The sequence below is a fragment of the Aspergillus flavus genome, chromosome 5 (genome assembly GCF_009017415.1).
Source record: "Aspergillus flavus chromosome 5, complete sequence".
In the NCBI taxonomy this organism is placed as follows: domain Eukaryota; kingdom Fungi; phylum Ascomycota; class Eurotiomycetes; order Eurotiales; family Aspergillaceae; genus Aspergillus; species Aspergillus flavus.
Genome location: NC_092408.1, coordinates 1,279,841 through 1,301,179, shown reverse-complemented (window position 1 = coordinate 1,301,179; position 21,339 = coordinate 1,279,841). Strand labels below are relative to the sequence as shown.

The window sequence follows — 21,339 nt, the reverse complement described above, 5'->3', positions numbered from 1 at the left end:
CGGATCAATTCGAAACCTATCCCTAAGTAAGAACAAAAACGGGCCTTCCCACAGAATCAAAGAGTCCAGGTGCTCATGTCCGGGTGTTTATTTGGGTCCTCAGACCAGATACGATTATTTTGAGTCTTTGCCATGCTCCAAACAATCAACTCATCATCCCGCCACTCGTCACTTTCCCCTGCAGGCTCACTCATTCTAAAGCTGGCGATATAACTATTGAAAGGTTAGAGCTTGTCAATAGCTATGCCGAAGGAGTGGCTTATTTTTGTTGTGGACAGGAGTCATTACGTACCTCTTGTATGTTGCTGTGTCCCATAAGACGTGCTCTATTTCTTGGAGCCCCCGTACAATCCCTGAGTTGACACAATCTCAAGAGAATAGAAAAGGAATCAGAACTTATATCCTAATAAAAGGGGATATAAACTTACTTCTAGGCTAGTTTGAAGGTTTGCCGTATCTGCTCACGCACTGAGGCTTCTAAACTCCAGAAGGTAACCTTCCTCAACTTTATTCCAGGTAAATAATTCGTAAGGATGAAATAGATATATCCTCCAGGTACTGGATCTGTCGCTAGCTAAGTCTCAAAATTTATACCGAGAATTTTTGGACTGGACTTGTATTGCTTTGTTGTTAGGGTGCTCAGTGCGTTTAATTGACTATCAATATCAAATCGCCCACGGGAATAGATTGGGCTTGAGCCTCCCTATGTTCAGCCGGCGCGTGCTGAGATCCATCATATGGGATTCTAGGGAACTGTAAGCTATGTGAAGCTTCTTTAGCCTGGGTTATAAATATACTGCATGAATATTTTCATCACACCCCGATAAGTACTGTCCATCACGTTATAACACAAGAAAGTGCCATAGGCGCCGCCGATATACTGGTACTCCTAATACCGTTCATCATCGACCTGACTGTTCTTCTCACCGTACAGCCTATCTAGGGTACATATCGAGCCAGGCCCACGACCGAAGTCAACCTTTCGGTTTGCCCAGTCGTTGAAAAGGGTATTTTCGGTCATTGCACTGACTTGTAGATAGAAGAAGTGATCATGTCAAGAGATCAAGTGGAATGGTCATGTCAAGAGTAGATGAGGTAAAGTTCTTGGTTGAATATAGTAGCGCGAAGGGCAAATGAAAGGGAGGTGACAGGCGGAGGAGGCAGGAGAGGGGCTGTCTACGTAGAACTGATATAACACAAAGTTGGAAGTGACCACCTAATCCATTTTGGGAGAAGGCGAACTGTGACTCTGGAGTGCGCCTTGTAGCCATTCTTTATGCTGACGGCATTATGATTCTATCGTCTAGAAGTACTGGATCCAGAAGGTAGGAAGTATTCCATTCTACGCGCTACATGGTAATTCGACGATGGCGTGTAGTCTTCGCCGGGTTGATCAAAACCTTGCTATATCCAAGAGTTGTTACTAAGAAGTGTGAGGATATAAGGAGACAGATGTACATATAAACTATATGAGACTCTGAATCCCCTCAATTAGAGCCCTCCCTTGATGGCCCTATTTGTTGACACTGTTTGGATGTTCTAGCGCTGTGCCTCCTAAGCCATTGCTTTTTCACAGTCATGATGACGGATCCAAGTGACTCAATCGTGGACATACTTCGTGTGATCAAGTTCAACAAGATAAGCATAATAGCTTCATCAGGAGTAATCAAAGAACGGGGAAAAACGATATGAACACAAACTCACCTAGAATCTGGCCTGAGGTGTATTTCCATACGCGAATTGTCTCAGAGAGCGCATTATTTATGAAATAAAGAAGTGGGTGAAGAACAACTAGTCTAATGGAGACGATCTCATTGGGCGTCTGATTACATATTATAACAGCAAAGGCTGATGCTTTAAGGTCCTCAAGACATTTTAGGATGATGGCCATAATCTCAGCAAGTCAACAATATTTAGCAAAACTGCCCCAGTGTGAATCAAAATAGCCAGGTTAAATAAAATTGATCTGTAATCTGAAGCACGCCATAACTGCCCACCGCTTAAACAGCACAAAAAGAGTATCTAGAATGATTGGGAGAAAGCTATAGATTACCAGATAAGCGGCTTGATCAGCGCGCCTCAGCTCTGTTGCCTAGTGTGTGACGCCCTCAACTTGATTTACATATCAAAAAACAATATACACCGCTATGAAATAAAACGACGAACGTTTACCGATTTTCTGAATCCTGACGCTAGGTCTAGCACCACCCGACAGACAGGTGACCTTGTGAGAGCTAGAGGCCTTTAGCCAGCATACTCGGCATGTTCCCGTGTGATAGTCTCATCATAATCCTTCTTGCCGACCTCAAGCCCGCCCGTCCCCGCCGACGGCCCATCGAAAATCTGCGCAATTTCCTCAAGCGAGTGACCCTTTGTCTCGGGGAACATGAAGAAAGTCACAGAAAGAACGAGGAGGTCAAAGCAGCAAAAGAAAATATAATAATGCCATCCGATATTCTCCAAGGCGATTGGGTTGACGAACGCAAGGATGACCAGTGAGGAGTACACAGACAACAGTGTTGTCGTCACGCCCTTGCTTCGGATTGAGTAAGGGAAGATTTCAGTGGGGTAGCCCAGCAGAAGAGGGGTGTATGCGATGTCATAATGGAAGTAGAAGATGAAAACGAAGGCAATCACAGTGTTTCCGAGCGGGGCGGCTTGACTGGTGTCGAAGACAGCGGAGCAGGCGGTCCATATCACAAACGAGACCAGCATTCCTGCGGCGGACCAGAGGAATAAGGTTCGTCGACCGAGCCGGTCTACCAGCAAGGCTGCACTTCCTGCTGCGATGAAGTTGAAGACTTGCAGTAAGCCGTTGATCAGGGTTTGTGTATCGGAATCGGTTATTCCGACGGTGTCAAGGACAAGGGTGAGGTAATACGATACGACAGCGACACCCTATGTAAGGAGAGAGATGATGGTTAGTGCGAGTCAGGGTAAGAGACAACGAAAGGACAGATTAACTAACGTTCCACTGAGCGAAAGCTCCGACGCAGATCGCAATGAATGTTCTCTTTCGATTCCCAGGCGTCTTGACCAGGGTCGACCATGGTACTTGAGATGCTCGAGCCTCCATCGAGAGAGTGTGGATGATCTCTGACATTTCGAATTGAACCAACGGGTGGTTGACGTCTCCGTCGGTGTGAAAACGAGCGAGTAATTGTTCTGCTTCTTCACGTCGATCGTTCGCGATGAGCCATCTACAGGGAGTGTTAGAACAAGCACTTCTTCTACCATATAGGCCAGTGGTTGGCCACTGCAACAGGTCATACCGTGGAGATTCCGGAACGCACCACCAGAATAATATCTGGACAATGGGGAATCCTGCCTGGATAATAGATGGTATCCTCCATGTCCAGTCGTCTGTCATGTTTCTCTGTGTCCCGTAACAAGTCCACGAGGCCAGAATGGCGCCCAAGTAATACATCGTCCAAAAGGCACTGTTGATGAAGGAATCTGTGTCAGCGTACGATGCATTTATCCTTTGTCCGTTTTTCCGAATGACATACCTGGTATACTTTCCACGATGGGTAGGATATGCCAGCTCTGTGATAAGCATAGGGGCCGGCTGAACTACAAGCATGGATCCAACACCGACCAGCACCCGTGAGAACACAAACATGCCATACTTAACAGAGGCAGCCTGAATCGCAGAAGATGCCACGATGGTTAATGAACCTAGCAACAGTGTCAAGCGTCGGCCAAGTCTGTCAGAAAGCCATCCCACGACCGGCAAAGACACCACGCTTCCAATGGATTGGGCTGCATTCACGACGCCGAGAATAGAACCAGTTGGGTTTCCGAAATATCTTTTCCACTCAGGAATAGATTGCAATCCGTTCATCAGCGAACCTACAACCCTTTGTATTAGTTGCTTTGCATCTCCAGGAGAGCGATCTGGCACGTACCATCGTATCCCGCAACAGCCGACGATAATAATGGAACCAGCAGGATGAGATTGAGCTTTAGAAGATGGGGTACCCTGAGCCAGGGCTTGTCATGCTGAGGGAGAACGGCAGCGAGTGCCTCTCCAACAATATCTTGGTCCTTCATAATGGCCTAATAGTTGTGATGTGAAGCCAGACAAGGGTCAAATTCATTTAGGGCGTGCGCGAACCAGTCCGATTTACGGGTATATAAATAAATGGATGGAGGCTACATCATTGACCAAGGCATTGTGTAGGGATGGCCCCATCTCCATCTAACGTCGCTGATACGGCAGGCTCAGGGTTGGCCATAGCCCGTGACCGGGGCTGAGACTACCCCAGAAACTTTAACTGGCAGCCACGCGGGGGTAAACCGGCTAAAGCATTACTAGCAGAGTTAACTGAGCCTTTTTTAGTGCCGAAGATGCGTGGGGCTTAACTCGTGTCTATCGCCGAATCGAGCTTAGAGATGGAACGGACAGGCGGGGCCGTTTCCAGCGGACTGCCATGTCCGGTCTCGGATGATAATGGGAGACGCCATCCCGACTCGAGGATTTCCTCGCGTGGGTCACGGAGCCGGGATGACGGACAGTGACATGCGAAGTGGGAGATATGGATTCAGAGTCCGCGATGGACTTCACAGTCCTAGTGGGCGTTACCGTGGACCTTGGAGAATGATCGAGGGTATAAAATATCCTACTGAGGCCGGATGGATGTAAAGAGAAGTCACACTGCAGAAAACCAATACTGTTGGTTGTTTCCATCTTCAACACGCACGTTTAAAAGCTTTTCCTAACTCCGACATTAAATTACCTCACAAAATGGCTGCTGCACAGAAGAGTATCCGTTGGCCTAACCCCACGCTGCCGGACAGCGTGTTCAAGATGTTCGACATGCACGGCAAGGTCGTTATCATTACTGGTGGCTCGGGTGGTATTGGATACGAAGTCGGTCGGGCACTAGCTGAAGCTGGTGCTGATGTCGCCCTCTGGTACAACAGCTCCGGCCAGGCTGATGACCGGGCCGCGACAATTGCCAAGGACTTCGGCGTGAAGTGCAAGGCGTACAAGTGCTCGGTCCAGAACTTCAATGAGGTATGCAGCGACACTACCATTATTGCATTGCTGTTTGGTACATTGAAATTAACAATGATATTGTACAGGTTGAGGCTGCTACCCAAGCTGTTGTTGCAGACTTCGGGCGTTTGGACGTGATGATTGCCAATGCTGGAATCCCTTCCAAGGCAGGTGGTCTTGATGACCGTCTTGAGGATTGGCACCGTGTAGTGGATATCGACTTCTCGGGTGCCTACTACTGCGCGCGTGTGGCTGGAGAGATCTTCCGCAAGCAGGGCTCGGGCAACATGATCTTCACTGCGTCTATGTCGGGTCACGCCGCCAATGTCCCTCAGCAGCAGGTATGTTCATTTAATCTCTCACCACACCTAACCTCGACACAGACATCTGACCAGATACAACTCAGGCCTGTTACAACGCATGCAAGGCTGGTGTTATCCACCTGGCTAAGTCTTTGGCCGTCGAGTGGGCTGGTTTCGCTCGGGTGAACTCTGTCAGCCCGGGATACATCGACACCCCTATCAGTGGCGACTGCCCCTTTGAGATGAAGGAGGAATGGTACAGCCTGACCCCGATGAAGCGTGACGCCGATCCCAGAGAGCTCAAGGGTGTCTATTTGTATCTTGCCAGCGATGCAAGCACCTACACGACGGGTTCGGATATTGTTGTCGATGGTGGCTACACTTGCCGGTAGATGTTATGTTCCTTTTTGATGACTTGACTTTTAGAGCATATAGATTTGGTGAAAAGGTTTTCGATTTGTACTTTTCGATTGGGGCATTTGGGATGCATTCAATGGTGACGCTTTGTTTTTGGTATATTGTTGCGGCCTATAGCTATGAAAAACCATTTCGAATTACATACATAACCTTCACACAATTCGTAAGGTATTAGTCTCATCTTGCTATATATATATATCAAACTTAAATAATTTACTTCCTTTTTATTTTTATTTTCACTTTTGTTTGGTACATTTTTGTCTTGCTTGTCTTTGCGCTATTATCGCCTTGTCTACTTTGCCTTCTGGAAATATATATCTCTACTTCACACATCGTTTTATCTCCTAAGTTACTATAACTCTAGAATACTACATTCTAAACCACATAATATGATCGACTCAACGCCGGAGACAGGAATAATTAACACCAACACAAATAATACCCCTGAGATTATATCACCCACAACGCCGGACATACCTTCCAAGACAGACCAAGATCAAGACAACAAGTGGAGTAACACCCATCGACCTCAACTGACATTGACACGAGCATCCCCACAGAATACTCCGTGCGTGCCGAAGAAACCATGGACCGTCTGAATTCCGGACCTGTTTGGTGTCCGTCAGGCCACTGTCCGAGGAGGCCTAGCCGAAACGGAGGCCCCATTCCGCTCGCGACGGGCTGAGGTGCCTTGAACGGGGCCTGGAGTCCGGACCGGCATTGCCCCGGTATTGGCGGGCTGCCGTGCCCGCCCGGCATTACGTCGATGTGGATGGGTGGGGTTCGGAGCTCATCTCGCGGGGTAGACATGGAGGTATGTTTTTGCGGAGTATATATCAGGAGATACGAAATTTATTTATCCCGATGAGATGGTTTACTATTGAAAGGCTCTTCTTTATTTGGAAACTTTTGCAGTATCAGTGTTATTTGCTTCTGTTTCCATATTACATAGGATCATCATGACGGTAAGTTAAACTGTGCACTTGAACATCTAGTTATGCACGAAGAGTTGCTAATTTGACTTTTCGGAGAAATAGCAAGACTCAAACCCCTCCTTCGTCCTCAAGGCCGTTAAGGATGTCGCCTTCGAAGATAGACCAGTTCCCGCGCTCCAGGATCCCTGGGATGTGCGCGTTCAGATCGCCCAAACAGGTATCTGCGGATCTGACGTGCATTACTGGCAAAGAGGCAGAATCGGCGGTAGGTGACGATAAACGACAACTTGCATGGGAATGGAACTGGACTAATGAATGATATCCAGATTTTGTTCTCACAAGCCCCATCGTTCTCGGCCATGAAAGCTCAGGAACTGTTATGGAAGTCGGATCGGCCGTCAAGAACCTGAAGGTTGGCGATCGTGTTGCCATCGAGCCTGGTATTCCCTGCAGACAGTAAGTGTCTATGACTTTTATATAGGAGCGAGTGATCTCTAATGAATATTTCAGCTGCGAGTACTGTCACAGTGGCTCGTACAACCTTTGTCCGAACGACCGCTTCGCAGCAACTCCTCCCCACGATGGAACTTTGTCGAAATACTACATCACCCAGTCTGACTTCTGCTACCCCATTCCCGATCACATGAACATGGAGGAAGGAGCCATGGTCGAGCCAGTCGCGGTCGCATGCCAGATTACCAAGGTCGGAAACGTGAGGGCGAACCAGAAGATCGTGGTCTTCGGCTGCGGTCCTATTGGTCTCCTCTGCCAGGCTGTCAGCAAGGCCTACGGCGCCAAGAAGGTCATCGGCGTCGACATTAGCAAGTCTCGTGCGGAGTTTGCGAAGACCTTTGGCGCAGATGATGTCTTTGTACCCCCTCCACCTCCGGCTGATGTGTCTCCCGAGGAGTGGAGTGAGAAATTGGCGAAGATTATTAAGGAACAGTTCGACTTAGGCGAGGGCCCGGATGTTGTTCTTGAGGCTACTGGTGCACAACCTTGTATTCAGACTGGAATACACTTGACGAAGAAGGGCGGTACTTATGTTCAGGCTGGAATGGGACGTGAGGTGAGTAGTGCTAGGCAATTGACTGGGGTCATGGAACTGGAATTATGCTAATAAGGGGCTTTATAGAATGTTATGTTCCCAATTACAACTGCTTGTATTCGCGACTTGACTATCCGCGGGTCTATTCGTTACAGCACTGGTTGCTATTCGACTGCCGTGGACTTAATTGCTAGTGGAAAGGTGGATGTCAAGCGTCTCATTACCAACCGGTATACGTTTGAGGAGGCTGAGCAGGCATTCGAGCTGGTTAGGCAAGGAAAGGAGAGTGTCATCAAAGTGATTATCGAGGGGTATCAGGGACGGTAGAACAGGACTTAATCGAATTAACGAACTGTAAAATGAAGATGAGAAATACTCTATTATTTACAAGTTGAAAAACACCAAATAAAGGTGTCCCAAATTCTGTAGTACCAGGAAAGATCTTAGAGTCTGTGAATCATGCCAATCAGTGTTGGACCACCCTATGTATGATGGGATGGACTTAGAGCGGTGATCGTGAGCACCCTTCCGCGGTCCATTTTCAGCACGATGAGTTGGTATACAGGGCCAGCAGCTCCACATGCGACATCGACACCCAATCGAAGTTTTCTCCACAAGGAGACGATACCGAAATCCTGCTATTGCCGGACGACTGTGATCCGTGGAACTAAGGTTATGCTGCCTCGCTCATGGACCAACTGCATTAAAAGCGGAGCAAGAGTCCCTCATCTGATCCTCTGACCTTCACAGTCTACTTTAAGTCCTTGAAGTATAGGTGGCTAGTGGTTCTCTCTACTAACGTTTACTAGGTCACACCAACGGTATGTCGCATTGTCAATCGCATAAAGGGCTTAGACTAATATAAAACTAGGAAGCACCATTTGAAAATTGTCTGAGGCTTGTGCCACTTTTAATCCAATATGGACGCCGTATACGCTCAAGTCGTGGAATCAATCTACAGCCGCGCCATCATACACGACAAGCCTAGATTTCTCGTCGCAATCGCCGGAGCCCCAGGGTCTGGAAAGACCACCTTGGCAAATGCGCTCACCGAGCGCCTAAATGCAATGCCGGCAAGCATCCGCCGTCACACGGTATGCGTTCCGATGGACGGCTTCCATCTATCGCGAGCAGAGCTGGACCAGCTCCCCAACCGAGAGGAGGCCTATGTCCGTCGAGGAGCCCCATGGACATTCGACGTGTCAGGGTTCATAACGTTCGTCCAGAGGTTGCGCAAGTGGGCAGAGAAGGACACGAGCCCTTTTCACAATCAGACAACCCCACCTCCATCTCCCTCGTCCTCGGAGATCTTATATGCCCCCTCATTTGACCATGAGAAGAAGGACCCCGTCACCGACGGTATCTCCATAACCCCAGATACGTCAATCATCATCCTGGAAGGTAACTACTTGCTATTAGATGAGCTGCAGTGGCGGGACGTGGCATCTATGGTCGACTATCGTGTGTTCGTGGAGGCAGATTTACAGGTAGCTAGGGAGCGGGTTGCAAAGCGACATGTTCTGGCGGGAATCGAACCAACCCTTGATGATGGATTCAGGAGGGTGGACCAAAACGACTTCCTAAATGCGCAGACTATTTCTGAAAGGCGCCTCCCGGCGGACCTGGTCATTAATGGTACACCTGAGCATCAGAGTAAGGATAATTGATCCATTTTGTCGTCGTTACGTATCTAGGACTATATAGAGACATCCTACCATAGCTACACTACATGGCAGTATGAATGGATGAAAATTATTTAGACGCTTCGAATATCGTAAGTGACCGGCATTCATGTCTAGATAGTGATATGCGGATAAGTGCCAGGAGACAGTGATTCTCTATCGTAGGCGTAGAGATTCCCACAAGCATCCTATTGATACGGAAGGCTTCGGTGCCTGCTGTGCCTCTTCTCCCCAGGTATGATCGACTCAGCAAAGATTTACTTTGTTCACCACATGATATTCATTGTGGGCAAAAGCACAGCAACTTTGGAGATACCGCGGTGGTCAGACTGGAAAGTTCACAGACTGAACAAGGAAATCAATGACTTGGAAGTCAGCTACGAAGATCTTGGCCATGACAACATTCTTTGGAATGAAGAGCTTGGCAGTAATGCTGATAATGAAATGCCCCTGCTCCTATCACTGGGCACGGGAAATGTCTGGCCCGGCCAGACAAGCACCGCTACAAAGCGGGTGGCTGTTACGCCCGGAAATGGTTGTAGAAGGAGGCAGAACCATAATTCCGTGGGGATCACGAAGTGTATTGCTTTAATGGTAAGCAAAGGCATAGAAAGGAAGCAAATGAACTTCTTTAGGAACAACCGTTGCATGATTAGATTGGCTCTTTTGCGGAGCAATAGTGAATGAGTGCTGTGTTAATATTTTCATTCGTCTCTTTGTCCTTTTTACTTTATTCATAGCTTCTTTGATATCATGACAACGAAGGCTATGCTACCGCTACATTACATATTGAGCACATGATATAGAACACATTGAACTTCAAGCAACTAATATGATCATGTTGACATTAGGTGCAAGCTAGTACGTTTGCAGACCCTTTCAGGCTACTATCATGTAGCACAGTTAATGGATATCCTTATTGTATGTGCCTTACCTAAGCGCCCATTAAGCTATTTGAATAAAGACTTCACCCTAAATTCTTGATTTCTTTCAATGATGCTATCCATAGACAACTGCCATGGATGTGAACAGTGTTCCTACCGGAAGAGATGGATGACCTGTGGCTTTGTGCACCAACGCATTTGTATTCTACGTTTGACAATCCATCTAAGTCCCAAGGATAACATAGAGTATAACGTATCTAGAAGAACAAAGCCAACAGTAAGGGTGCGGTACAGATTCACACTTTAGTGATACCACATGCCTTCAGGTCCTTTCTTTACCCATACTCCCAGGGCCACCACACAAAGAGAGCACACCCCGCTATAGCGACTCTATTCAGAGCATTGACCAGCCTTGTAACAGGGATGGGCGCCTTAACGAAGCCCGTGTTCTATTATATAAAGACAGATGTAACGCAAAGCTCCATACCTTCTCCATCTTTCCTAAAGCATCCTACCTTGAGCATTATTCCTCTTTAAGTCTCTCGTTGGCGACACATGTATGTCCCTGCTCCCTCAGTGCCTTTCCAATGTTATTTGCTGACCTGGGAATAGTTGCGTTGCAGTGTATCGTTATTGATCGATCTTGAATGGTACCACCTTTTCCATTCCCTCGTTTCAAGACGTGATTTGCTGACCAGAAAAAATCTGCAATTGATAGCGAGATTCACTTCCTTGGAAAATCTCACTGTGCGACAATATTAGCCCAACCTGTTGTCTGAACGCCAATTGCTGTCTCAGATAGTCGATCCATTTCCTTGTAACAGCTCAGCCATGGGTAAGCGCCAGCCGAGATGCTTTTGTTTCTCTCATTGACACGAGCGTGGTACAGAGCCACTAGTCAATCTGACGCCGAGCCACCTTACCTCTGGCCCGGTATCTAAAATTCGGGCTCGTTCGATGTGTTTAAGTAGACCACTGGGCCGGACTGCCTGCTCCTCAGAATCACCATTTTCCAAGTCATCAACAGATATATCAGCTACAATGAATGCGCAAGACAGTTCTCAATCGGAACAGTGCTTTGTACCTGAGACAGAGGAAAGTCGAAGACACCGAGAAAGAAGAGCCCGGCGCGATTGGAGGCGCAGGCTCCGATTACACGTCATTTCCAGGCTAACAGATGACAATCTCCGTGATCTACTCACAAGGCCGGCAGAGGAACGAGATGAAGACAGAAATATTCTAGATATGGAGACTGTCCGACAATACGTGCCTCTTGAATTCGAAGGCAGGCCCGTCCCCGATATAGATGCGCCGGAGGAGCTTACATGGGCAACGGAAGAGGCTGTAAAAAAGCGACTGTGTGGAATTGAATCGTGAGTTGTATATTCCCCCTCGGCATAGTTGAAGAGGTAGGTCTAACACTCTTCAGTATCTACGCGTACACCTGGAGTCAGCCATATAATCGTACGACCCGTCTCGTAGCCCTGTGGTATGGTGAAGAGGAGCCCCAGCTGCCGGAATTTCTTCAGGACGTTCCTTATTTCGAGCTTCGATTGGGCCGTGATCCCAGAAATATTCGTCCTCAGGTATCATGTAAGATTCTTTGTGTTGAACCCCAGTCTATTTCCGCAGTGATGCAGCCTACTCGTTCTTTCGGCAGCCTAGGATTCTTAGGTCTTCTGGAAGAGGATACTCACAATGGAGGCCGTGTGCGCCATGTAGGCGTTACAGTGGGCCATATCCTAGACGATAGCATCGAAGATATAGTTGAACTTGAAACTGATGATCAGATGTATTCGGTCCAGCTACATCCAGCGCCCAACTTCGAGCGACGAGGGAGGAGGAGACCCGCCTTCCGGAACCACTTGCCTAGGTTCCGAAGTTGCTTCGATAGTATCTGTCTTCTCGAGGCAGACACGCTGTCGGCTGAGCTGATGGATTTGCTCCATATATCCAACGCCATAGACTGCAATGCCCTTTTCTCTGTGCCAGAAGGAATTCCTCTAGTTGACTCTCTCTGGGACCCAGCTCTCCTTGATAGCGAACATGTTCTCAAGTCCTTAACGCAGATGCTTCCACTGGAAGTACATAAGCATGGAGCTGCCACCGGACAAACCACAGGCCAACTCGTGGATATTGAAGATTTGGAAAATAACGATAGCCACTCGAAACAGACACTTGGAGATGACACTCTGGCGAAACAGTTGGTGATCGAATGGCTGTCCCCCGAGAAGCCGTTTGCGCGAGATGGAGATTCTGGAAGTCTTGTGTACGCAAAGAAAAATGGTAAGATTGTCCCTTTAGGGATCCATCATGGATCCGATGAGCGCTTAAGGCTTAGCTATGCATATCTTCTGTGGTCATGGTGTGAGGAGCTAGATAGGAAACTGGGCCTACGACTTATATTTTGTCCTCCTGGTCGCTGCCCCAACTAAAGCACAGTCGTTTGATCTAAGCAAATTTCGTCCCCTAATGCCTGTTTGTCTCTCCGAGCGTTGTTTCTTATTCATGAGATAGTCTTCGTCGTCTAACCACCCACTGTGCCCTGCAGCTCTTAGCTTTCTCTACGCCAGTTCTTTCTTTTCTTTTCTTTTATTCCTTTATTCCTTTTGTTTCTTTCTTTCTTTCCTTTTCTCTTACTAGCTTTTTATCAGGCTATCTTAATAGATCTCTTTCCTTTCCGCGTACTCAGCAGCCAATTATCGGGCCTGAGGTATCCCTGACATCTTCGCATCGCTTTTATCACTAGCCCTTCCATAGAATACTTCAATAAAACCACTGCAACAATTCAACTGAATGGAAAGATATACTGATTGCCTAGTTGGCTGATACTTAAGATCGTATCCTCTATAAGTAAATAAAAGATATATATGCTATGGATTACAACATCAGCCATTATAGTTCTTGAGGTTTGAACAGCCCGCATCCCTAGCACCCTCTGTTTTGGTATGCAGTCCCCGCTATCACTCCGATGGGCATCTTCCGTAGTAAAATAGAAGATTACCTGCCGGGAATAACAAGGTCTCTCGCCTTCTGATCTTCCTACACCTACCCGCTTTGATGTTTCGAGTTCCACAACTTCATCAGGATTGTAGACGAGCAACCGCGGAGCGAACGAGTTCACTACGCCTTTAATGAGGTTGTCCCATTTTCATGTTTCCGTACTGAGTTCATCAGCGATTGTGAAATTGCTATCTTCGGCGTTGGTGTAATAAGGGAGGGAGGAGGCAAGGGACCCCTTCCTAGGGCCGAGATGATTATCCAGAACGCCCTAATGTCTTGCCCTACACCCCTTCATACTCATACTCATGTACAATGACGCAAAGAATCAAGACCTACCAATGAAACGCACTACGAGCGCAACCCAACTGGTCTAGTGATGATAGAGACATCACGGACCCGTCCTCCGAATCCCACATTTCCACGGAGCGGGGTCTCCGTGCGGAGTGGTGATACCCGGGCCCTAGGGTATGCCGAGATGGGGTGGAACTGCCGTGCGGATTACCTCTATCATTATGTCTAGACTGCGCGGTTACAAGGTATATATTCCTTTCGTGAGGTTGAGTTCTGAATGCGATATATTGTGGTAAAATATATATACAAGTTGAAACTGCTCATTTTATCTTTGGACTCTTGGTTGGTTTATTGTGGTTATATGTGAACGAGAAGGAGAGTACAAAGATTGGCAATATGGTTCTCGCACAGCCCGACAACAAACATGTTATGCAGGCGTTTAGCCTGAAGGGGAAAGTGGCTATTGTGACCGGTAAGTCTGCGGTTGAATGGTCTATTTCTTCCGGTGGTGATACTGATCGCTTTGGTTTGAATTATAGGTGGTACACGGGGTATTGGATTGGAGATTACTAATGCTTTGGCGGAGGCTGGTGCCGATGTAAGTATTGTCGACTTCCATGATTCAGTTCTTGTTCATAGAAATATTGAATGATGACTGATTGTTCAACAGGTGGCAATTATTTACAACTCCTCCAGCACAGCCGAAGCCACAGCGGCCTCTATTGCAAAGACCCACAACGTGAGAGTCGCAGCGTACCAGGCCAATGTGGGTGACCAGAAGGAGATCGAAGCGGCTGTCCAGAAAATTGTCCGCGACTTTGGCAAGCTGGACATCATGGTTGCCAACTCCGGCATCGCGACCGCAGTCGCAGCCGAGGACTACACCACAGAGCAGTGGCAGCAAATCATGAATGTGAACTTGGACGGAGCATTTTACACAGCCCAGGCTGCTGCTCGGGTGTTCAAGGAACAAGGATCCGGTAATATCGTCTTTACCGCATCTGTTAGCGCCGCGTTGGTCAATGTGCCCCAGAAGCAAGCCGCGGTAGGTTGAACATATGTGAAACAGCACCTTGGTTGTGTTAGATTCTCCAGGAGCCCATGCTAACAAGTATTGTCACAGTATAATGCCTCCAAGGCTGGAGTTGTTCAGTTAGCCAAGTGTCTCTCCGTTGAGTGGGTGGACTTCTGCCGCGTGAACTGCATCTCTCCGGGTTTCGTCGCGACTGAAATTTTGGATCATCACCCACCAGAGCTGCGAGAGAAGTGGCTCAGCATGATCCCAGCCCGCAGAATGGCTGGAACATACGAGTTAAAGGGGGTAAGATGCTCCATTCCATGATTATATGTCGTACCCCTATCGCTAACGGGAGAATCCTTGCAGGCATACGTATTTTGTGCATCGGACGCGTCGAGTTATATGACAGGAGCAAACTTAGTGATCGATGGTGGATACACCCTTCCCTAATTATTTCCAGTGAATGAATGTCAAGTATATGAATGCCACAAAAGAAAAATGAATATATTACCAGCAGCACAATAGATCGGTTTAGGTAACAATCCATTCAGGAATGTATCACAGTCATTGCAGACCAGTTACCTGGTGCATAAAGTCACTGATCACAGATTGTTGTCTGAGAAGAACGGGCAGAGTGTCAGCCTTTCGTCAATATCTTGTCCGTGAGGGAACTTACAGAGCCGAATCCACACCATCGAGCTGTGCCATCTCTAACGTTGGCCACATCAGAGGGTAGAGGTTCGCGATCTGTGTCTCAGGTGACTCTTGGATTGGACCCTCCCAGCCATTGCTGCGAGGATAGAGATAGCAGCCGCAGAGAGATTGTATAACTCTGAGAAACCTTTCAGCATTCGCATTAAGTGGCACCATTGATTCGAGAGTGTTGACTGCCTGAAAAATCTGTTCCCGCCAACCATGGGCGGCCGGATCTGACGGATTGTTCCGCAAACAGATCACTGGGATTAGGATCGCTTGGAACAAGAAGTATACTCCATACCAGCAAGCCATAGTTGTTTTCTGATGTTGTGCCCAGAACGATGAGATAAGCTCAACAGACTCGCGGGCCGCATCGAAACATCGTTGAATGGCAAGTTCTACGTGGGTATCGTCTTTCTCACGGAGACCGTCCGGGCCTTGGTCGGAGTTGAGCATCCATTTGCCTACCAGAAACGGTCGGTACATCAGGATGCGGAGATTACGATACCTCCATCGCAGGATTGAATGGCAGAGAGCAAACTTGGGCGCCTGGATGGCCCCCTCATTGAAAAAGTACGGAAGAGACGCCAACCAGTCGCCGATAAGACGGTCATCTAGTTCGATCAGCTCAGCCGCAGATGGGAATGAGGTCGAAGTGATTTTGGTATAAATCAGGTTTGTCTTTAGATGGAACATCGCTTGCGCCCGAAGATGTGTATACACAGTAGTTTCAGTTACTGGGGACGGGGCGGTCTGTGTACTGGCGGTAATACCCTACAGAAGTTTCAGCATTGCACTGGTTATATCGGAAGATAATGGACACTTACGCTTTCATGGATGTTTAATGGCAAGCGAGTCTCAATTCCCTGCTCTGGAAACTCCAAGGGCCGCGAGAAAGTGATGATGGCGCCCACATCAAAGATATAGAGACAGTACCAGACTCGTCGTCTCATCTCCATTGCCAATGGGGACGCTTTCGAAGTGGGAAACTCTTTGTGCAACCCGATTCCCATTGCAGTCCGCCGAGCAAGTCCAAGGTAGTTGTATCCAGAGTTTGGTTTATTCCTCTTTTGTAAGTAGTTTGAGCTCAAGGTTAACGCTTGCACCAAAATCAGACTGCCAGTTTCCAGTACATCAATAGTCAAGCGAGCCTTTGCCGCCTTGAACAAGGCCAGATCGACATCAGTCGGCGTCACTGCAGCTGTAAAAGCTCCCAAGGCTGCTACCACGTACAACAACACCTGCCAGGTATTGCTGGTGGGTCGTGGAATGACCTCCATGAACTGCGCACGGAATGTCGCTTCATGAATGATCGGGTACGAGCAATGATAAAGGGAAAAGTACGCATCGACAAACGGTTCCAGCTGAGACAGAGAACTCAATGCGAAAGGAATGCTTGGTGACGGGTGGGAAGATGCTGTTTCAAATGGGCGACCAGGCTCCGGCATGTCAAGCCTTTCCCCGCCAGACTGGGAGTTAGTCATTCGGAGTAACGCAGCACCAGATGCGGTGCCTTATGTAGGAGTCAGCCATCTACTTAGCGAAATGATAAGGCGCAAGTTTAGATTTCAAAGACTTACCTAAATAGCCACCATCATTAGAACGGCTAGGGAGAATAGCCATTCCATCTACAAACCCATCACCACCCTGGTCCTCGGTGCGTTCATCCCATTCGAAGTTGACATTGCCGGCGGAAGGGGGCGTCTCCATAGACATGACAGCGTCCTGGCTTCGGCGATTGGCCCGGTGAGAAATCCCTGTCTGGTTCCTATCGGAGTAATCGTATAGCTGGCCACTATTCGATAAAGAAGCGCTGAAGACACCCAGCGAGGGTCGGCTGGGGACCTCCGGAGCAGGGATAGTCTCGGAACCGATATTGCTGTGGGGTACATAGGCTCTCTCCGGTTGCTCTGATGATCCCTCACGGTTAGGGATCTCGGACGTCAGACCCCGGTCGCCGGTCGTACCCTGCTCAGGATAAATAAATCGTTCCCCATTGGAAATGTCACGACTAGTCCCAGGTAGAAGCTCGGAGAGTAGAGCCTTGGTCCGCGTCAATTCCTCCTCGACCTCAGTCAAATATTGCCTGGTTAACGGTGTCTTTGACAACGTTTCGTAAATGCATCGTCGACTGAACTTATCACATAGCGAACAACTTGGCAAGAGACGATCGCACTAGCACGAGTTTAGATTATTGACTATGCATGAGGCCGGTCTGCAGCCCGCAATCCTTGAGCCGCGGCAATTGCTAAGACAGGGGACGGATTAACTATCGTGGACCTACTTTAGACTTACGTCGTCGGCATTCTCGACACGCATGTTTGGCGGGGCCGTGATTGGAGATGTTCAGCATCCCCCTTATGCCAATATCTTGTTCCATTATTGTGCAAGACCCTCGAAATCAATTTCCGCGTGTGATCTTGAGCGATCGGCCATCTAATCGCAGGTTTCGACCGTCGTTCTGGAATTTTTTGCCCTCCCCGGAATTTGTGTCCGTGGGTAAGGTACACCTAACTTTGGCTCCGGATAAGTGATCCCTAGTGAGTCGACCCATATCACGTGGTACCAGCACGGCGAGAAGTCCCAGTAAGTTTCGTAGTAACTTCGGATGACCCCCACAGGCTCGATTGGGGAACGGGGAAATCCTGTGCCTGTGTGCGGGGCTCCATATCCGAAGACCGGAAAACCCCCGGATGGCCAAGTGTCGAGTTTGGCCCTGGAACACTTTCTCCCAAGATCCAGGGAATACTATTCATATCGCTCGTATAGCAGTCTCTAGTACACTTCTTTTCCTCCTTGCTGTTGAACCATCGGTAGTTGAAGCGTACCATCACTATCAATTCATCCTGTACGACTTCTTCGGCGTAATTCCTACATATCTAAAAGGACACTGATACCCAAGTTAAGAGGCAGGGCGAATGTCAGAAAGACGTGTTATCGATCAATGTCGGGCTTTCGTATGTTAGATGTGGTCCCATAACCGTCGTTATCGTAACATCGTAAGAGTTTCCCATTCGAGTGTACCTAGTACGCGTTCGTTAGATATATTAGCTAGTAGTCAAATGAAAAATGGTCATGTTGGCTGGATATATGAAGGCTAGATATTGTCCTTTCGTGGCGAGCATAGTGTCATCGGAGGCTTAATGGGACTACTACTAGCACATACCCTACCCCTTGTTGCGGACTTACATGATAGGGTTGACTAGGGTTACAACCCTTACTCTCCGTATCTCATTCCGTGGACACTGTATGGACAAACAGAACCTGGCTGAGCAATTCCACTGACTCATTCGGGACAGACGCATATAAGGTATTCTAAGGTTCAACTGCTATTGCTAAATTCCATTTCAACCAAAAAGCAAACAAGTCAAGCGTCCTCCACTTTCACCGATCGCCTCTCAATGCTAGTAAACACCCCCAATCATCCGTCAAGCATCTATACCTTAATATTAACAAGCTCATCCGCATGACTCTTCTCCCAAGGATATTCCTCCTCCACCGCGCGAATAAGCTCCTCATGCACCGAGCTCCGAGGCTTAATGCTGACATCATATGGCTCCGGGTGACTGATAAGCGCAGCCTGAAACTCTACTCGGGGCTCGACCTCCTTCCCATCGACCACTTTCTTGCCAATGTTAAAGGCCGCCAAAGATTGTGCAATATTGAGGTAGATGGCCGCATCTGCCATAACTCGACCGGGACATATTCGGCGACCGAATCCGAACGAGATTCTATGAGAATCAGGCTCGGGATTGTCACCCAGGTAGCGTTCCGGCTTGAATGTCATAGGGTCGTGGAAGACGTCTGGGTCGTGTGCGAAGCCCCTGTTGTGAATAGTATGTTAGATACCGGAGATGGACAAATGGGACAGGTCCGACGAACCAGATATTAGAAATCACTATGGAGCCCTTTGGGATAAAGTATCCTTGACACATATCATCGTGGGTAGAAAGATGAGGCAGATTGTTTGGTACAACTGGGTGCCAGCGGAGGACCTCCTTCACAGTGGCGTTGATATAGGGCAGATTATCCCGGTCGGCGAAGGTGGGAAGCCGGCTGTTTCCGACGACACGATCAATCTCCTCTTGGGCCTTTCTCTGAGCCTCAGGGTACAGCGCCATGGCGAGGAAGAAGGATGCCATGGTGGACACTGTCTGTGCTGAAGGTTAGCTTGCACTTGGGTAGAGTTTTGCTTTGATATGATGCGTACCGTGTCAGCACCGCCGGCGTAAATCGATGCTGCGGACCACTTTGTCACGTATTCCTTCTCGGAGCCAGGCTCAATTTCTTCTGATTCTAGAATGCTTGACAGATATGAGGGATGGTGTGTGCCCTGTGACATTTGGTGCTTGACGAAATTATATGGTTTCCCGCCGAAATTATCAAAAGCCTCTTTAGACCTCTGTCCGATGCGTTTGAACTCAGTCCCTGGAAACCAAGAAGGGAGAAATCTCACTAAGGCAGTTAGCTAGGACTCAATGGAAGGCTGGCAGGGTAACGATCGTACAGCTTGGAATAACATCCACCACCCAAGCCCCATAGCGACACACTAGCGAAAAGTAATACATGGACACGTCTGCCAAATCGACCAACGGATCCTGTTTGTGCGGCTCGACAGTGTACCCGTACGCAAGTTTCAGAACCACCGCACCAGCCTCTCTACAATTTTGGTAAACCAAAGCATTCATAATGGAGGGAATATTCTTCTCTTCAACTTACGTCCGAATATGGTTTCTCAGCTCCTCCGGCGCCTCAAGCACCCGTAGTAGAAAGCGACGCGTCTCAGCTTCCTGGAGTGCGTTAAATCTAGAAACAGCTACCTTCGATCCAATCTCCTTATTCATGGCTTTGCGAATTGCCCTAGAGCGATCGGAATAGGGGATTAATCCCAAAATGCCTCCACACCCAGACCTACGTTCGCGTCAATATTTCAAGATGGACGAATGGATGTCTCCCTTTAAACATACATCTCGGCCGCAAAGAACATCTTGGGTCTATCAGAATGCCACTTGGACCGCTGCTCAAGGAGTTCGACTGCGAGCTTTTGGTCGTTCAAGATGATAAACGTTTGACCTAGGACGGTTATGGAACTAATCGGACCTATGGGAATGTCCACGTTAGCTGAATATTACGTATACGATAATATTACTGTCTGTGTGAATCTACCATAAAGCTCTTTGTGTTTCAGCCAATGCTCCCAGTCTCGCTCTCCATTCTGAGGCAGATCCTTCAAGTTACCAATAATCGGTTTAGGTGGAGGACCGGGTGGGAGGGGCGCTGGAGGCTTTTTAAATGTGAGAAGCTTGGTCACAAGGTATGCAGTAAGCACTCCGATTGCGATGCTGGCCAAATGTAGGGAAGCCATTTTGAATCTGCTACGCGTCAGGGTCGAGGGGGCTTTCAAGCAATCGGAGCGAAGTCGATATAGGGTTAGTCGGGCGCAGAGAAAATATAGTTCAGAAACAGCCCAAATCGCATCCACGCCTGTTTAAATATTTACGAGATCTGCAGAAGACTGTAGGAGCGTGGAAAAATGACGTGAGGGGTAGGGAAACCGCTCATATGCATATGCAGCCATCTATAGGTACCCCTGCTATCATGATGCTGAGACGAGGTATCATCGGGCTGATAATTGGCCCGCCAGCCCTCCCACACACTTCACACATCGTGGATCATTGCCACGGCTGTACAGAGGCATGTGCACCCTCCTTAAATAAGAACTCTTCCAATTTCATCGAGGCGAGTCATCATGAATAAGGAAACTTATGACGTTGGTGCAAGAGGTGAAGCAATTGTGTGGCGATTCTCAAGTTGACGTTGTGAGTAGGAAATCTACCCTCTCACATGCAGATGAGAGAAAGAAAGAAAAAAGGAGACAAGGGTTCTAGCTGATAGGTTCCACCCAAGTGAAAAACTAAATTAGATTAATTTAGCGAGTTGGGCTGCAGGGATATGGGTGATACCGTGATAGTGATACGTGTCTATCGAATAGCCCTAACGTGCTTTCAGCTGAAAGTGGGGATGTTTCTCTTCGGTGAAAAAGCTGACCAAGATTGGCCCT

General features: G+C 48.1%; 8 protein-coding genes across 8 annotated transcripts; 5 read left to right on the top strand and 3 right to left on the bottom strand.

The window, feature by feature from the left end:
• Positions 1–2,244: 2,244 nt before the first annotated feature.
• F9C07_6478 (putative sugar transporter) lies at positions 2,245–4,053 on the bottom strand (the record flags this gene model as incomplete). Its single annotated transcript, XM_041292750.1, has 5 exons — positions 2,245–2,898; positions 2,969–3,200; positions 3,273–3,440; positions 3,510–3,852; positions 3,909–4,053. The coding sequence occupies 5 exons, from the start codon at positions 4,051–4,053 to the stop codon at positions 2,245–2,247; spliced, it is 1,542 nt and encodes a 513-aa protein (XP_041147441.1).
• A 694-nt stretch (positions 4,054–4,747) lies between these two features.
• Positions 4,748–5,696, top strand: F9C07_6479 (putative short-chain dehydrogenase; the record flags this gene model as incomplete). The annotated part of the gene is made up of 3 exons (XM_041292758.1): positions 4,748–5,020; positions 5,089–5,343; positions 5,409–5,696. The coding sequence occupies 3 exons, from the start codon at positions 4,748–4,750 to the stop codon at positions 5,694–5,696; spliced, it is 816 nt and encodes a 271-aa protein (XP_041147440.1).
• A 742-nt stretch (positions 5,697–6,438) lies between these two features.
• F9C07_2284650 (putative alcohol dehydrogenase) lies at positions 6,439–8,107 on the top strand. The gene is made up of 5 exons (XM_041292757.2): positions 6,439–6,686; positions 6,759–6,921; positions 6,983–7,112; positions 7,167–7,725; positions 7,792–8,107. Exons 1-5 carry the CDS (start codon positions 6,681–6,683, stop codon positions 8,029–8,031), a joined length of 1,098 nt encoding a protein of 365 aa, XP_041147439.1. The 5' UTR covers positions 6,439–6,680; the 3' UTR covers positions 8,032–8,107.
• A 351-nt stretch (positions 8,108–8,458) lies between these two features.
• F9C07_2284649 (P-loop containing nucleoside triphosphate hydrolase protein) lies at positions 8,459–9,412 on the top strand. The gene is made up of 2 exons (XM_071510712.1): positions 8,459–8,525; positions 8,576–9,412. Exon 2 carries the CDS (start codon positions 8,625–8,627, stop codon positions 9,369–9,371), a length of 747 nt encoding a protein of 248 aa, XP_071364342.1. The 5' UTR covers positions 8,459–8,525; positions 8,576–8,624; the 3' UTR covers positions 9,372–9,412.
• A 1,201-nt stretch (positions 9,413–10,613) lies between these two features.
• Positions 10,614–12,914, top strand: F9C07_2284648 (uncharacterized protein). Its single transcript, XM_041286308.2, has 2 exons — positions 10,614–11,643; positions 11,700–12,914. The coding sequence occupies exons 1-2, from the start codon at positions 11,228–11,230 to the stop codon at positions 12,703–12,705; spliced, it is 1,422 nt and encodes a 473-aa protein (XP_041147438.2). The 5' UTR covers positions 10,614–11,227; the 3' UTR covers positions 12,706–12,914.
• A 576-nt stretch (positions 12,915–13,490) lies between these two features.
• Positions 13,491–15,143, top strand: F9C07_1638291 (oxidoreductase). Its single transcript, XM_041286305.2, has 5 exons — positions 13,491–14,036; positions 14,104–14,162; positions 14,235–14,609; positions 14,688–14,885; positions 14,949–15,143. The coding sequence occupies exons 1-5, from the start codon at positions 13,961–13,963 to the stop codon at positions 15,030–15,032; spliced, it is 792 nt and encodes a 263-aa protein (XP_041147437.1). The 5' UTR covers positions 13,491–13,960; the 3' UTR covers positions 15,033–15,143.
• A 111-nt stretch (positions 15,144–15,254) lies between these two features.
• On the bottom strand, positions 15,255–17,597 carry F9C07_6484 (fungal-specific transcription factor domain-containing protein; the record flags this gene model as incomplete). The annotated part of the gene is made up of 4 exons (XM_071511475.1): positions 15,255–16,052; positions 16,106–16,791; positions 16,859–17,453; positions 17,574–17,597. 4 exons carry the CDS (start codon positions 17,595–17,597, stop codon positions 15,255–15,257), a joined length of 2,103 nt encoding a protein of 700 aa, XP_071364341.1.
• A 799-nt stretch (positions 17,598–18,396) lies between these two features.
• On the bottom strand, positions 18,397–20,791 carry F9C07_2284645 (putative cytochrome P450). The gene is made up of 7 exons (XM_041292742.2): positions 20,445–20,791; positions 20,246–20,378; positions 19,998–20,189; positions 19,786–19,937; positions 19,489–19,733; positions 19,161–19,432; positions 18,397–19,102 (listed from the first exon to the last, which is right to left on the bottom strand). Exons 1-7 carry the CDS (start codon positions 20,641–20,643, stop codon positions 18,715–18,717), a joined length of 1,581 nt encoding a protein of 526 aa, XP_041147435.1. The 5' UTR covers positions 20,644–20,791; the 3' UTR covers positions 18,397–18,714.
• Between the last annotated feature and the right edge of the window lie 548 nt (positions 20,792–21,339).